The 16,421-nt window shown below is 34.7% G+C and overlaps 2 protein-coding genes and 1 long non-coding RNA gene across 6 annotated transcripts in view; 1 reads left to right on the forward strand and 2 right to left on the reverse strand.

Annotated features, from left to right (window-relative positions):
- The window catches only part of Cv-2 (crosveinless 2-secreting protein), a 41,489-nt gene extending 32,429 nt beyond the window's left edge, over positions 1-9,060 (forward strand). For both annotated transcript variants that reach the window (XM_083038095.1, XM_083038096.1), the window contains exons 6-11: positions 1,201-1,386; positions 2,224-2,483; positions 3,325-3,481; positions 3,552-3,739; positions 4,249-4,655; positions 4,997-9,060. In XM_083038095.1, the coding sequence (XP_082894221.1) occupies positions 1,201-1,386; positions 2,224-2,483; positions 3,325-3,481; positions 3,552-3,739; positions 4,249-4,655; positions 4,997-5,264 (1,466 nt within the window). In that variant the 3' untranslated portion in view covers positions 5,265-9,060. The remainder of the gene's footprint in view (positions 1-1,200; positions 1,387-2,223; positions 2,484-3,324; positions 3,482-3,551; positions 3,740-4,248; positions 4,656-4,996) is intronic.
- On the reverse strand, positions 43-9,969 carry LOC145936187 (uncharacterized). Its single transcript, XR_014425336.1, has 3 exons — positions 9,560-9,969; positions 425-595; positions 43-299 (listed from the first exon to the last, which is right to left on the reverse strand). It is a non-coding gene; the product is annotated as an uncharacterized LOC145936187 (long non-coding RNA).
- A 1,647-nt stretch (positions 9,970-11,616) lies between these two features.
- Positions 11,617-16,421, reverse strand: part of Pkc53e (Protein C kinase 53E) — a 62,352-nt gene continuing 57,547 nt past the window's right edge. For all 3 annotated transcript variants that reach the window (XM_083038425.1, XM_083038423.1, XM_083038426.1), the window contains one exon: positions 11,617-16,409. In XM_083038425.1, the coding sequence (XP_082894551.1) occupies positions 16,257-16,409 (153 nt within the window). In that variant the 3' untranslated portion in view covers positions 11,617-16,256. The remainder of the gene's footprint in view (positions 16,410-16,421) is intronic.

Consider the following 16,421-nt stretch of genomic DNA (forward strand, 5'->3'; position numbering starts at 1 on the left):
GCGCAATTAAGGCTGGAATGTTTCTCTCCGATATAACGAGGGGAGAACGATAATGATTGAAAATTACAGCGTCGCTTCTACACGTCTGACGAAAAACGAATGGATGATAATGCCTATATTGTGACGTTCTCTTTTTGTTCTCTTTTTTTATTTGCTTCGCACACAAAATGTATTCCCATAAACTTACACACCCCTCTTACCGCTATAGAAATGTTATAAAATATTATAAACAATTTCTCACTCACCGATATGTGCAAGTGGAGGAAGTGTAGCGGAGTTGTAGTACACAGCACGTATATCTGAAAACAAAATATTAAAATTATGTATATATATGTATATATACAGGGTGTTTTAAAAATCTGGAAACGATCGAGTATTTTATAAACAATGCAGTTTAGAAAAAAAATGTTTTAATTTTGCATACCTCACAGTTGTCCCGCTGTTGCCCGATGCCTCCCCGGGCCTCCTCCTCCTCTCTTGGTCCTTTATAGCACTCACGACACTCGCGAAAACACGATTAATTACGATCGCCCGATACTTTACACGGCACTCCCGACACGACGCGTGAATCGCACTGTGTATATCGCAATGTTATCTGTAACAAATAAAATACATACATATATTAGAATAATCTTATTTCACATTATACATACACAATATAAATATGTAAGCTACAATTTGATAGATATATCCATGGATCGATATCAATTATTTTTTTTTTTGCTTTTAAAAGGCAGAACTCTTTTTAGAACTCATGTAGAATTATAAATTTTGTTAATGCTGGATAATTATTGATAAGGAAAATGCTGTAGGACAAAGTGATATGCTGCGTGAAGTTGGCATATCAATTTGTCCTTGGGCATTTTCTTTGGTTTAATCGCTAGAACTATTCGTTTAAACTTTTAAACTATTCAAGAACTCTAGAATTATTGAAAATAAAGCCAAAACTCTCAATTATTTATGATCTTCTATTAAATGACATGCTAGCTTCACACACACGTATTTGTTTGCATTCTTTTTCGAATCGTATATAATTACAGTTTCTGTGTCTACATATATATATTTATTTTTCGGTATATGTGTGTCTTAAATAAATTATTGCATAATATGCGGTTATAAACCGGCGAATTTTCATAGCCGAACATAAAGAGAGAATAAATTAAACGCGCAGAGATGATCGATCCCCGTCGTATTTTACAGGATGCCTAGTGAACGGACAGAAGGTCACCGCGGATAGATCGGTGACAACGACGGAGGACCCTTGCGTGACCTGCAAGTGCAACAACAATAAGCAGCTCACTTGCGCGAAGTTAGCCTGTCCGATACTCAATTGTCCTAACGCGAAGATATTTCGCGATCCTAGCAAGTGTTGCCCGCACTGTATAGGTAAAACAAGTTACATTATTTTCATTAATCGCGAAGAATCGCGTGCCGAAAATTATACGAATTTAGTCCTCGAATTGTTTGGGAAAAATAAATCTATTTGTTCGATTTTATTATTTGCTTAAACGCGTATTTTTTCCTTCTTTTGAATTTAGATTCCGTACGCGATAATTTTATTGTTCCTTTTGATATGCAAGCTCGATAATTTTATGCGGGTGTAATATTACATAAAGATACAAGATTGCCTTATTACGTAAGTATTGCAATATCAGGTGAATGCAGATTTTAATAACGATCAGATTTTCACTCCGCGAGATCATTTTTCAAAAGAAATATTTTCAATAGATCATATTGCACAAACAATTAAAGTCACTTTGAATTATAGGTCATTCCGCAATTTCTCACTCTCCCGCATAATATACCGGAGGCGCGAACCGGTTTTATCGCGAATCTGATTATTTTCCAATGTCGCAATTGCGCAAAAACCAGCCGCAATAACGTAATATTACGATTGTCATCACGTAATATTACGATCTAGTCATCCGAAAGAATAGACGCTGCCATTTAATTGTGAAAATATCTCACTCCGCGACTTTCATATTTTAGTTTCAAATGTAACTGATACAGAAAATTGACATAAAATTTACGAGTTTCTTATACCTATTTAAATATCCCTATTTATTTTATATTTTATTAGATAAAGGATAAAAGTGAACATCGTAAAAAATTTCGTTAGCCTTAATTCATGAGGAAAAAAACCGATTCACAAAGCACTTGGCTTATGCGACGCAGTGTATGTACATCCGAATTAAAAGCACTTTGTTTTCTTTTTTCGCGTAGGCAGTGCAAAATTCTTCCAGCCTCCGAAAGGCGCGTGCATGTTCGGCATGCACGTGCTCAACTCGGGCACCAAGTATTGCACGGATTCGTGCACGTGTTGCACCTGCGTCAATTCGACGCTCTCCTGTGTCAGGGATACCTGTCCGGTACTGGAATGTCCCAGCGAGCTTCAGACAACTGCACCTGGCCGCTGTTGCCCGCAATGTCCAGCGGTCCAGGAGAGCAGGGCCTCCTGCTCCGTTGGCGGAAGAACTTACCAGGCGAGTGTCACGCTTTTGTCTTTCATCGCAAATGATTTTATTCTGCGAACGCGAGAGACGCAGAGATCCTACCGTGGATTATCGAAGATAAACGGAGAAAAACTACTGTGGAATTTTGATATACAAATAGCTTGGTAGAAAGTCAAGGATATTGTTTTTTACGATTTTGAATATATAAATTTCTGCATATTTTCAATATATTAATAATATAAATAATAATAATGGAATATAGTGAAAGGCCAACTAACGAGCAAATAAATAGATATAATATAATATAATAAATTCATTTAATCATGCTCTCAAAATTAATAACATGTAAATTCTTAACATGTAGACGTTTCGACTTACTTAGTCTTCCTCAGTACAAATTCTAACTTAAACAAACGCTTACATTACGAAACGTCTACATGTTAAGAATTTACATGTTATTAATTTTAAGAGCATGATTAAATGAATTTATTATATTATATTATATCTATTTATTTGCTCGTTAGTTGGCCTTTCACTATATTCCATTATTATTATTTATTGCGTTGCATTATACGAGCCTTTTTGTCTTTTTGATTAATAATATATTAATAAATGAAATTTAAAAACACTTCTTATCAAAGTTGCGATAGAATCTGATAGGGAATGACGATCTTCAATAAATATCGGCGAATATAAATTTTTATTTTAAAATAAGATCTTTCAACTATGGCCAAAAATATATCATATTTTATATATAGTATACTTTTTCGAGTATTATTTTTTTTCAATAAAATATAGGTCTCGTAAATTTTCTCGGGATTAAACGTTTGTTTTGTTCTATGGTTTAAACGTTCTTTTTTGTCCTAGGCAGGATGGCGAAAATTGGAAGCTTGATTCTTGCAAGACGTGCACCTGCAAGCAGGGCAAAGTACGCTGCGGGATGCTTATGTGTCCGCGTGTGAGTCCTTGCCCGCCGGGCTCAAAATTAGAACACCCGGAAGGCCAATGCTGCGCGCGATGCGTTGAAAGTAAATATATGCTTCGTATTACCCTATCGCATGTGTGATATTTAGAATTAAAAATTATCGGTTCTTCCAGGTGATGGAATTTGCACGGTTTTCGGAGACCCGCACTATCGCACGTTCGACGGTAAATTCTACACCTTCAAGGGGGCGTGCAAATATCAACTGGTCACCGATTGTGTCGGTCACACATTCAACATACGTGTGACTAACGACGCGAAAAAAACAAAATCTTCAGCGTGGACCAAAACCATCGCTTTGAAAGTGAGTGCATTAAATTAGTGCCAATGAAAATGTCAGTGCAATTGTAACATGGAATATATTTAAACATTACTTTTTTTAATTAAATGGAATATACATATATACACATATATATATAACTTATAATATATTTTATATTTTATAATAAATTTTTTTCTTTTTAAAAATTATATATAAATTATATTATAAAATAGAAAATATATTATATAATACATATATATGTTTGTGTGTGTGTATACATATGTATATTCCATTCAAAAAATCATATCATTATCGCAAATTTTTAAATCAAATAATATTATAACTAATATTTTCAACGTTCTTGAAAATATAATTAATAATGTCGAATTATATATGTACTGTGAAACTACAAGTTCTGAGTGCCGAGCTGCTTGACTAATAGCATTGCGAAACGAAGTCTACCCTGAGGCAAGGCTTTCTCGTTTCTATCAAAAGTAGTCGCATCAGACGGAAGAAAGAAACTTTTGTTCTATTCGCGTCCTGTGTTGCAGATCGGCGACTTGAAAGTAAACCTTGGTCAAAAAATGAGGGTGAAGGTAAACGGAAAAAGGGTGAGCCTTCCTTATCGCATCGAGCATAAACGATTGGACATCAACTCTACGGTCGACAACGTGATCGTCAGCACGGACATCGGGATCAAGGTTCTCTGGGACGGTATCAGCTTTCTCGAGGTGTCCGTGCCTTCGTCGTACAGAGGTCGATTGTGCGGTCTCTGCGGTAACTTTAATTCCCTACCCAGGGACGATTTCACGTCGCGACACGGCAAATTGATGCAGGACGTACAGAAATTCGGCCAATCTTGGGCCGTGTTCTCCAAGAAAACGTGCGAACACGTCCGAGTGCCAAAAATAGGAAATATCGATAAGGAAAAACGTTGTCGAGGAAGAAAGGATCACCGGTAATTTGCATGGATTTTTCGTCTATTTTTTCAAACTCAGAAATTATTTAAAAAAATCAAAAAGTATAAAAAAATTACCATTAAACACTGTCGATATAATTTCTCTAAGATTCTATCATTCTCAAAATATTTTCAATTGTAGAAAATAATGTTGTCAAGATGAAATGTAATGTAAATTGTCACTAAACTAACAATTCTATAATACGGCTGATAATTATAATTCTCTTTTTCTCTCTCTCTCATTCTTTCACTTAATATAACGTCCCCGATATCATTACAAATATTTTCAAAATTTCATTATTTTTTCAACGTTATAATTTTATTTCTCTGCAATATTTTAGACTGTGCAATCGACTGAGATCGCAAATCTTCGATCCGTGCCACAGAAAGGTGAACCCGACGATGTACTACAAAGCCTGTCTTCAGGACATGTGCGAGTGCCCGACCGAGCACTGTTATTGCCAGTCCTTCACAGCTTACGCGCACGAGTGCAAGCGGCTCGGCATCCAGCTACAGTGGAGAAAGTCCACGAGGTGTCGAACAGTTTGGGACCAGTTGGGAAATTCGGCCAATTCGGCCAATTCTTCCACTTACCGCGGATTTAATTAAATCGCGCACTTTATCCGCCGCCGCGTTCGGTCTTTAAAAACTCTAAAACTCGCGGGATGTGCAGTGAGACTCTCATGTGAGCGCTAAACTCCTTGTACATTCTGTACGCATGTAGACTTTATTCCATCCCTTCCTTCTTATCTTTTTTTCTTTTTTTTGAGATAACGTTTTAATAATTACGATTAATAAAGAAGAGGAGATACCGACAATTGTGAAATAATTAGCGCGCGTCTCACGATGTATATATCTCTAAAGATTGCGCAGTAATTAAAAAAAAAATATATATATATATACAATATATTTTCTCAGGAATTGTCGGAACTTTCTATTAAGCGAGATAAAGTTTTAGATACTTAAATATTCGGTACGCAAAACGATGATTAACACGGGGAACAAAACACACTACTTAGCAGTCTCTGACAGATATTGCGACGGATTAATTCGGAATAAATATTCATAAACGCTTATTTATTCGTAGAGCAACGTAATATGCACGCGGTACTTATACTTATAAGTCTGTCATCTATAATGAGAAACGATGATAGACTATTAATGCGCGGAATGAAAATGTTTCGCCGTCTACGTTACGCGATATACAACGCAAAGGAATATATAAATAGCTGAAATGCCGTCAGAATATAATCGTGCTGCTTATTATAAAATATTTCTAATAGCGTAAAATTGAAACTTTATAACTTGATATTTCTCGCGATATTATCTCCTCTTCTTTTCCCTGAGAAACTCCTTCTGTTGACGGGAACAGATCGAACGCGGCGGAGTGCTCGACGAAAATCTACTAGTCACCACTTCGTATCAATATGCATTAAGGTTGGTGAGTTCCTGTGCCCCCGTGTTAGTAACGTCGAGTAGTGACTAGAGACACACTTGAGCCAGAGTAGTATCTTTTCATGACTTTGTCAGGATAAAATATTTCAAGTTTTCTATCACACCAATAACAAAAACTATTATGCAAAAATTATATCTCATCTACTGTGATTGAGAAAATCTAAATTACAAATTCTGTTAATTTTAAAATAGCGCATATTTTTTTCAGAAAAAAATACAAAGCACTGACAATAGATATACATATATAATTATATATATAAATTATAATTTATTGTTGTGTATGATTTTTCAATTTTATCTTATTTTTGTAATATTGATTCAAAATGATAAAACAAAATACATTTTTTCGTAGTTGGAATAGTTTCTTTAAAAGCTATAATAAATAAATTTAGTTGGAAAGTAAATATTTTTTTCACGAATCTGCTTTATAAAATACTAAATTCTTTTTACGATACAATAACTTTTTTAGATCAAATATGTACGTTAATAAATTTAATTTTAAACTTGTTAAAGTTAACACAGTAGAATTTAAATGTCAAATGTTCTTAGATTCGTAATCTTTATTTTTAATGAACCGTTTATATATATTTAGAAATTATTGTACTTCTAAATAACTTTTTCAATCAGACTCTGACTCGAGTGTCTCTAGTAACGATCGTTTGTTACTATTTCGTTGCACGGAAATTTCATGCGGGTCACAGCAGCCATGACGCCTGGAAATATGGATCTCACGTGTGTGTGTGTGTGTCACGATTTCACGCGGAATCCTATAGATCCGACAGGGAGCATCGCGAGTCAACTAACAGGGTCGCGAAAAGATAGAGCGGAAAATGGATGGTCTTGTGTCGCGAAATAAAATGAAAAGAAAAAAAAATTTGTATTTTACATTTAGCACTGAATTAATATTTGGCTGATAATTTTCTGAATCTTATATAGATAAGTTGATGTATCGTAAATTGAGAATTACACATTTTATATATGCTAGATCGTTTCTCGTGTGTGTGAGATATCGAATTATTATTGCGAACAAAATTAATACGCGACATGTTGTAACTGACAAAATGTATTATCATTAATTATAATTATAATCTGACATTCTCATCGGCATTAGAAAGATAGAAATTTTTACTTTTAATAATCGTGCGAAAATGCTGCCTTATGAAATTTTACATATACACTTCACTGATATAGCATATATGCACTGAGAAAAAAATACTGTTGAATCAACAACATTTTTGTAGTTAAATTTTATTTTATTAATTCAATGATATTATTAATCTAATCAAATACTGACGTATTTGATTAGATTAATAATATCATTGAATTAATAAAATAAAATTTAACTACAAAAATCTTGTTGATTTAACAGTATTTTTTTCTCAGTGTGCGAACATTTAATTAAATCTGCAAGAATAGGATCCTATTGAGTAATAGGCTAAATATTAATGAAACGAGATTAGTATGCTCGAAATCGTGAGAACGACTCTTTAAGTACTGTAGAAGCAAGTGGCGATGCCTTGTAATGTTTCGGAGCACCGTGCAGTATTTCGGCCGATGAGCAGGCTCGCGGCATAGCATGTACATCCCAATTTAACGCAATCGATCAATTATATATGTACACACGTATATTAAGTATAGATATACATGTATAGACCCGCGCGGATCTTTGAATCCATAGATCGAGAATCGTGCATCCATATGTATATCCGTGATTTCACATTCCAAGTAGCAAAAAAAATATATATAAAATGTTTAAAACTCATTTTCAGAGATATTTTTAAAATGTTAAAATAATTAGTTAAGTCTCATTAAAAAAAAACATTTATTTTTCACGTTAATGTAATATAAATATTAATTTTACATTTATTAAATATTTAATATTTTATTAATAGAATATTAATAAAATATTTAATATTTAATAAACGTTAAATAAATATTTATATTACCTTAACGTTAAAATAAAGGTTTTTTTAATGAATAAAAAGGGATTTCACCAATTATTTGAACATTTTTAAAATATCTTTTAAAATAAGTTTTATATATTTTTTATACATTTTTTGCTACTTGGGATATTTTTCGCAGGCTCTCAAATTCTCTCAAAATCCGCGTTTTGATAGATCAGAATCTACAGATTCGTGTTTTTATAAAAATTGTTACTTTATAAATTTTTATAAATTCTATTCTTCAAGATCCTTTATCTGTAAATCTATAAATCTCCAGATCCGTGGAATTCTTCGATTTACAAATGTATTCCACGAATCTTTCAATCCGTAAATTCACAATTGCACAGATATTTGGAATCTGTAAATTCATTCTATCGAATTCTAGACTTTTTTGTATACAGTTTCCTACTTCCACAGATCTTTGGATGCGCAGAGATCCGCGGTTTGTTAGACTCTTACATTTTCACATCATGTAGAATTAGGAGGGAATATTTTCCCGCTTCGTCTTCGACGACGAGTATACTTTTTTTACATATGTATTTACGTAATACATAGCGTAGACGTTTATCTTTAGTTTTAGCGAGACGTTTTACAAATTGTACATAGAAAGACACGATTATTAAGCGAGTACTAATCACGATTTCTAATAACGTGCCACGATTTTTTATAGCTCATCATTTATTAGTCTCAATTTTTTTATTCTGATTCTCTCTCTCTTTTTTCTGATCTATTTTTTTCTTTTGTCAAATTGTTACGAAAATTTTGTAAGAAAATTTTCGTATAGAACTATTTTCGCCGACAGCGGCGAGGAAGCGACTTTTTAACTTAGTAAAATTGTACATAGCCAAAATATACTGTAATAAATAATCACCGACGAGAGGAATCAAACCAACTCTGTATACCGGGTAGTCCAAAGTGTTAGCCAATTTTTGTCGACTCTAGCATAGAACTATAGCGTAGAACACACGCGAGTACGAATAATACAATAAATCAATTATATATTCATAGATATTTGTTTTTCTCTTTCTGCCCCCTCTCTCTCTCTCTCTCTCTCTCTCTCTCTCTCTCTCTCTCTCTCTCTCTCTCTCTCTCTCTCTCTCTCTCTCTCTCTCTCTCTCTCTCTCTCTCTCTCTCTCTCTCTCTCTCTCTCTCTCTCTCTCTCTCTCCCTCTCTCTCCCTCTTTCTCTCTCTTTCTCTCTCTCCCTCTTTCTCTCTCTCTCTCTCTCTCTCTCTCTCTTTCTAACTCAAAGATATGTATCATCAAAATAATGTATCGCACAACATGTAAGAAAATTATAAGTGCCACATCGTCAAACACTTAGCTTTTAATTATAGTCGCGGCGAAACGGATGAAATATTTTGCACAATTAAATAACTCGAGCAGATACGACATACGCTATATCGTGTCCGACATTTTGATTCGCCGATATCGACTTTCGGTGTATATGATTTCAAAACAAGCTTTCGCTTTTTATCTACAAGAACAAGATTCGTGTTGTCACTCACCGAGGGAAGGAAGGTAGGAGAGATCGCTGGAACAATAGGACACTGGCCCCTTGTCGCCGAATATACACAATACACTCGCGAGAAAGTTGGAGGAAATTTCGCCAATGTTCGTTTGAAAAACCGTCGCCACGGCCGATGTAATCGCGAAATATCGCGGCGATCGCGTATATTCGACCGACTCCACGACGACCTCGCGATCCCGACACTTGTTACGAATCACAATATCACTCGCGTAATAAACTCTATCGCGTTATTCCCGAAAAACTTGGCTCAAAATCGATCGACGAACGTTCGCGCGTTCGAACGGCCAGCGAAGCGAAGAAGGAACATGGCGACGGCGTCCTTCAGTGGTGCCAACTCCGAAATATCAAATACTGCGCGGACCAATCAAACACTGCGCAATGTCTAGAGAGAGAAAGAAAACTGGAAATCTATATCTCTCTCCCTCTCGAATGTAAGATCGCGAGATATCGCGGCGATTGCGTATATTCGACGAATTCCACGACGACCTCGCGATTCCGAAATCTATTACGAATCATAATTTCACTCGCGTGATACGCTTTATCGCGTTATTCGCGAAAAATTTTACGTAAAATCGACGACGAACGTTTGAGCGGCTGGCGGCTGCGAAGCGAAGAAGGAACATGGCGTCCTCCAGTGGTGCCAACTGCGAAATATCAAAAATTGCGCGGACCAATCAAATGCTGCGCCGCGTCTAGAGAGAGAAAGAAAACTTTGAAGAATCTACATCTCTCTCTCACTAATGCAAGATTAAAGGAGATATATCTAAAAAGAGAGAGAGTTATTGATACATTTATTGAGTTATAAAGAAATTAGTAGATGCTTGTTAGGGGAAGATCGCTATTTACAGATGTAAATATTATATTTCTGTTAGCTGTTTTATTAAGATTCAACATTGTGGTTCTTTTTCTAATTTTGACGCACGCATCGCTTATGATTAAGATACGCGCAGTCTATATAATTCTACATCTATAATCGAGTCGTTCGAATTTTAATCATATTTATCCTCTTCGCAGATTTTTTCCATTCAAATCATCTATATTCTATACAATAGTTAGAAAGAATTTCTTATGTTTACATTAAAAATTCATGAAAGATATCATAAAAGATATAGCGCGCGCGAAACATTTATAAAATACTGTGTACTTTTATATTATTGTTCCACATGTAAGTATTGTTTACATAGTGTAATTCACCAATATTAATGCATAATTATTAATCATTGTAAATTCAAAAATTTTTTCAGCAAACACAATTATTCTATACAATATACTTATAAAATAAATAAAAGAACCTATGAAAAGTGAATATATATTTACAAAATTACAATAATTCCAACAAAATTATTTAATATTTTAAAGAGAAAAATGATAAAAATATAAACAAATTAAAATAAAAAATGTTATTAATAAACATTAAACAAAAAAAAACAACGTATTCGTATATAATTAAAGAATAATTAATGCATTCTATATAGGAAGATTTAAATCTACTTTTAATCGCAAAAATGACATATGTATAGCACATAAATGAAGGGGAGAGAAATAATTAATTGCGAAAATATATTCATTATAAAAAAAATTTCCTTTAACAAAAGTCAATACTTTCGAGATATATTTCATTAGCAAGTTTTTTGATTTTACTTTTTTTTCGTAGAAAGATTTTATATTTTATGTAATAATTTTTTAGATTTTTCGAAAATAGACATAATATAATGTATAAGATAAATTTTTTAAATAACATATACATAAGGATACATTCATTGGAATATCAAAAGATTTCGACAGATTAATAATAAATAATATTGAATTTAGTTGCTTATTATTACACAGAGACGAGATATTGTCGCGCAGGGGCTCTAACAAATCTTGTCATGACACGAGAGAGATTCGGAACTTTTATTACGACATTATAAATGCACAAAAACATCTTAAAAATATGTATGTGTAAATAAGTATATTATATATGGGCGTGTAATCAGGAGAACGACAGATTTAATTACAGTATGATAGGATGAAATAGAGCTCTACGCGCGATTATTCTCTTCTATATGTATTTTATATTATATTACTCTACGTCTCTATATTTCCTATTTTATTATTTATTTTTTTTTGTTCTTTTTTATTCGCTATTCTTCTCGTTTAACTTAAGAGCTAAGTATAACGCGCTAGTCAACCGCTCGACTACGCTCCGCGATTACGCGCGATGGTGCGCACGCATCTGCAGCGTTATTAATGAAATTAGAAATTGTCGACTAATTATAGGGGTAATTATAGTGGATGTGTTTTTTCAAGAACTTGTTGGAAAAATAAATGTATGCACGTTACAAAAGGAACGCATTACAGAAATTATATAAATTAAATAAATCCTTATAATGTATTGTAATTAGATGTTGCTAGCATTTTGCTGCAAAGATGCATTTCGCATATGAAATGTCTTAAAACTTAATATCGCCGCGAATGCGTTACGTACACGAACATTTTGTTCACAATCCACGGTTCTGAAGGAAAAATATCTCGTCTTGTGTGTGTGTACTTTTAATATTGTATATTTTATCTCTTTCTCCTCGTTGGAAAAATAATCTTCATCATCTTGTGCACAAGAAAATATTTATGTGCAAAGATAGAGCATAAACATTAATATTAAATATTTGAATTTATTCTCGATTTTCCTCTTTCCACTTATTAATATCATTTACGATTCATTTCATCTCCGAAAAGAAACTTGACATAATTTTTTCGTTCAGAACCACGATCGATCAACACGCGTATTCGATTTCCTCTTGAAACTATTGTATATATCAATGAGAATATACTTTACTCCTTACCTTCCCAGAAAGATCGAACACCTAGAACTAGAGTTCCGAAAAAAAAGAGAAAGACAGAACAACACAGTTCAAAGGAAGAGTAAGCGAAAGGAAGGGAAAGAGATAGACAGAGAGATCGCGACAATAAAGACGCAGCTGCTGCGGAAGCTGATATCTCACGCCACGTCTCTATTAAGAAAAACCCAGCACAATTATTATAAAATCACTATCACTTATTTGACATTCCTCATTAAAGACTTTGCCACTTGTTAAATATTATTCAGCCGCTGATCGGTCACGCAGAAGCGAAAGTGGATTGCCAAGAATGAGAGTGTCGGTCTTTTACGCAAACGCAATGCGTCTTCTTTATATAATTTTATAGATGACAGTCTACAGTTGATTAAAACAAAAAAAATATCTTGTCGCAAAATCGTATTTTTGTCTCTTGTCAAAATTTGTGGTCTCAACAATGTATCTTCTCTTTCTCGTGAATATATGCGGTTTCTCTGCTACCCTTAATGGTGCCTTCTTACAATGCCTGGACCAGCGTACAGACTAGAAAGCGCTACAAGAAAGTGCCACAAATGTGACGAGATATCTACTAGATAGACGCGCATAGGAAAAGAAGAGAAGCGACACAGCTTCTCTTTTGTGAATTTCACCTTCTTTTAGTACAAAAATAGATTTCGGGCGCAGATCGCGCAGCCTCCTGCAATGAATGTTTGAGGTCCGCGTTAACAATAACGAATCTTATCATTATATCCCTTTCACAAAAGTAGCATCAGATTTTCGTTCGACTGCGAACGTGGAATGATACATTTTATTTTAACAGGCGCAATAATTTTTTTATTACATTACTTAAAGTTGCTATAATATCGTAAATAAGCAAAAAATATAATCGTAAGAATATGCAAACGAACACAAGGTATGCAGAGAGCTAGTGTGTGCAAAGACTACCACATCGACTTATATAGATATATATGTATATAATAATATAATTATATAATAATAACAATATATATATAAATTATAATTAGCAATTAGCAACGTATATACGGTATACGCAAAAAAACAACAAATTATTCTGCCAGTTCGACTGATAAATTTGCGAGTTACGTATTTCTTGAAATTATATCAGACAGCCCGACGTTAAAATGAGAACGTGATTTTCGCGGCGAGACTGCGCAAAGACGCCCGATCGAAGAACAAGATCAAATCGCCCGTTGAGAAAAGGGCGAGAGAGTTACATTAAATCTTTTATATTATCGGAACACGCTCAATAATAACTGATACTCTCAGAATTGTAAAGAAATGCAAACTCGTATCTTTTCACCGTGACGGCGTCCATAAAATCGTATCTTTACACACAGCAACGCGAAAAAAATACAATATATTTTTTATAAGATATCGGGACGTAACATTTATTCCAAAAAAAATCTCATTACTCGGTGAGCACAATTTCACGATTCCGTTGTATCGAGAATATCACGCAGCGAGTTCAGATGCAATTAAAATTATGTTTATTTAATCGAGACGCGACGAAATCCTGAAGATTCATCGCTTATACGTAAAAAGACAGACACGAGACGAGAAAAAGGATACAAGCTCCTCCTTGAGAATTTTGTAATTTTATGCGGCAACTCGACGAGCAATTGTAATTATTCTCTTGCACATAATTTGCGCTGTAAAAATTCGGAGAACAAAGAAGATATAAACGATTTGATCTTCGCGAAAAAAAGCTGTCATTATTTTTTATGTATCTTGGCAATCTTATACTTTGCTTTAATTGCATCAATTTATAGCTTCATCGTACAAACAATAAGAAGAGTTGCTCGTCGATTTACCGAATGTACAAAAACGAAGAGAAAGCTCGCGTTGCGAGCTCATTGACTACGTCTACAATATAATTATATATGCGCATTAATTAATAATTATAATTATTAACAACGCTATTGATCGCACGCGCGCGCCGCGACCGTCGAAAAAACAGAGGAGAAAAACATTGCATGAGTATGCCCTTCCTTTTGTGTTTATATACTCGCTTGTACTAAGTTTCCCTAAGCTCCCTCCAATGATGCCCTTCTCGACGAGACAATCTCAGAAAGACTCGGCGAGAAAAGCGAGCGCACCGATGTAATTACAAGGATGCGCGAGGAAAGCGCTAAGTGGATCAAGACTCTGTTCTTGATCCTTTCGATTGTCAAGACAATGCAAAATTAATAATCCTTCGCTCGCAAAATATTATTCATAATAATAATGATAAGCGTATTCATAAGCAATATAAGTATGCTTATCATTATTTTAATATAAAGTCTTTATTTCCTTATATAATGATACCGCGAGAAGAAATTCTTCCCGCTCTGTGTTGTATATTTATAATAATATATATCACACGTAAACTCAGAGAATCCGTACGTATAACGGTGCGGTAAAAATTTTTTTACTTAATCGCAGAGAGTGTGTTAATTGAGTTAATCGTCATTTTTTTCGCGCATTCCGCGTACAAAACATTATCGTGTCGAATAATATCGCACGGCGATATTATTACATCAACGAAGAATACATGAAACTTTACACGCGCACATGTCGGAGTTTATATTGTCGACTTTATCCTCCCCACATATAAATGCGAGATTTTTTTGTATTATAAGATGCCGTCTCTGTATTATTCGACGCGATGATCTCCTCGCTTATTAATATTAACAGGCCGCGATCGACTCAGCGCATCCCCGGCTCGCATCAAAATCGCGTTGTGTGTCATTACTTACTGATATAATGTATACATACGAGAGTTTTTATCGAGCATGATTCCTGCAGTCGTATCCGCGTTCCTATCGAAGAACGACGGAGAAAAACTAGAAAAGACACTTTAGACTCGTGCTTCCGCAACGAATAAAGGAGAAAGGAAAAAATATCATATGTATCACTTGTGTTCGTGTAAATGTTTTACGTGTGAGTGTATTCCTATATGTATACATGTATGTGTCTGTGTGTATGTGTGTCAATATGAGAATCGACCTCGACGTAGCACTAATAAATTCTTAACCCGTCGTGGGTCCGGAGAATCTAAAGACCCAACTTTCTAAAGATCCGCTACTTGAGAAGATTAAACCGACGAGAAGTGCAACGTTAACGAAATATCGATAGAAATTTATAATGTATAATATATATTATTTATATATATATATATATGTAATATACCGTAATGACTTTTTATGTATATATATATATATATAATCACATATATATTCATTCCTTCGTCCCATATATATATTATATATACTCTGGAAGGCGACAGTAGAGAGACTACTGAAGTAAATGCATAATAATATATACGCAGAGAACGAATCGATTTTGAAACTTTCGTTCGTACCGTGCCATTTTTTTGCGTGCTACTTCTCCGTCCGTTGACTTCGTCTTTTCCTCGCGACAGCTATTTGAATCCGTTCGTATTCTCAGCACTTACGGCGTATTTCTTTCTCTTGTTTTACCTTACTTACAGCGTAGTGACAATTGGCTATCGCGCGATCACTTACAAATATATCGAAGAATCTCGCGTGAATTCTTAACAAAGTTCAAAAATGACAGCGCACCAAATTCTCGCTCATTTTTATCACAAAAATGCTATAGCGAGATTCGGAGATATAGAGATAGATCGAGCGAGTGAGCGAGTGAGCGAGTGAGCGAGAGAGAGAGAGAGAGAGAGAAAGAGAGAGAGAGCGAGAGAGAGAGAGAGAGAGAGAGAGAGAGAGAGAAAGTGGATAGAGAGCAAGAGAGGAGGATGAGAGCCCTGAGTGAGACAAAGAGAAAGATGAACGACGAGGAATGAAGTATGAAGGATAGGTACTAGCCTGAGATAAAATATTCCGCTTAAATGTGTTGCACAAACTCTGGATTGAGATACGAGAAACCCATAAACTCCGTCTGGTCCAAGTTCATCATGAACAGCTTATCCGTGGGAGTCAGCTCCACCTTCTCCGAGGTGAATTGCTTGTCAAAGTTACTCACGTCTTTACGATGTTGCTGCGCGAACAA

The sequence above is a fragment of the Prenolepis imparis genome, unplaced genomic scaffold (genome assembly GCF_030444845.1).
Source record: "Prenolepis imparis isolate NDT839.2.m4 unplaced genomic scaffold, iyPreImpa1.0 SCAF_5, whole genome shotgun sequence".
In the NCBI taxonomy this organism is placed as follows: domain Eukaryota; kingdom Metazoa; phylum Arthropoda; class Insecta; order Hymenoptera; family Formicidae; genus Prenolepis; species Prenolepis imparis.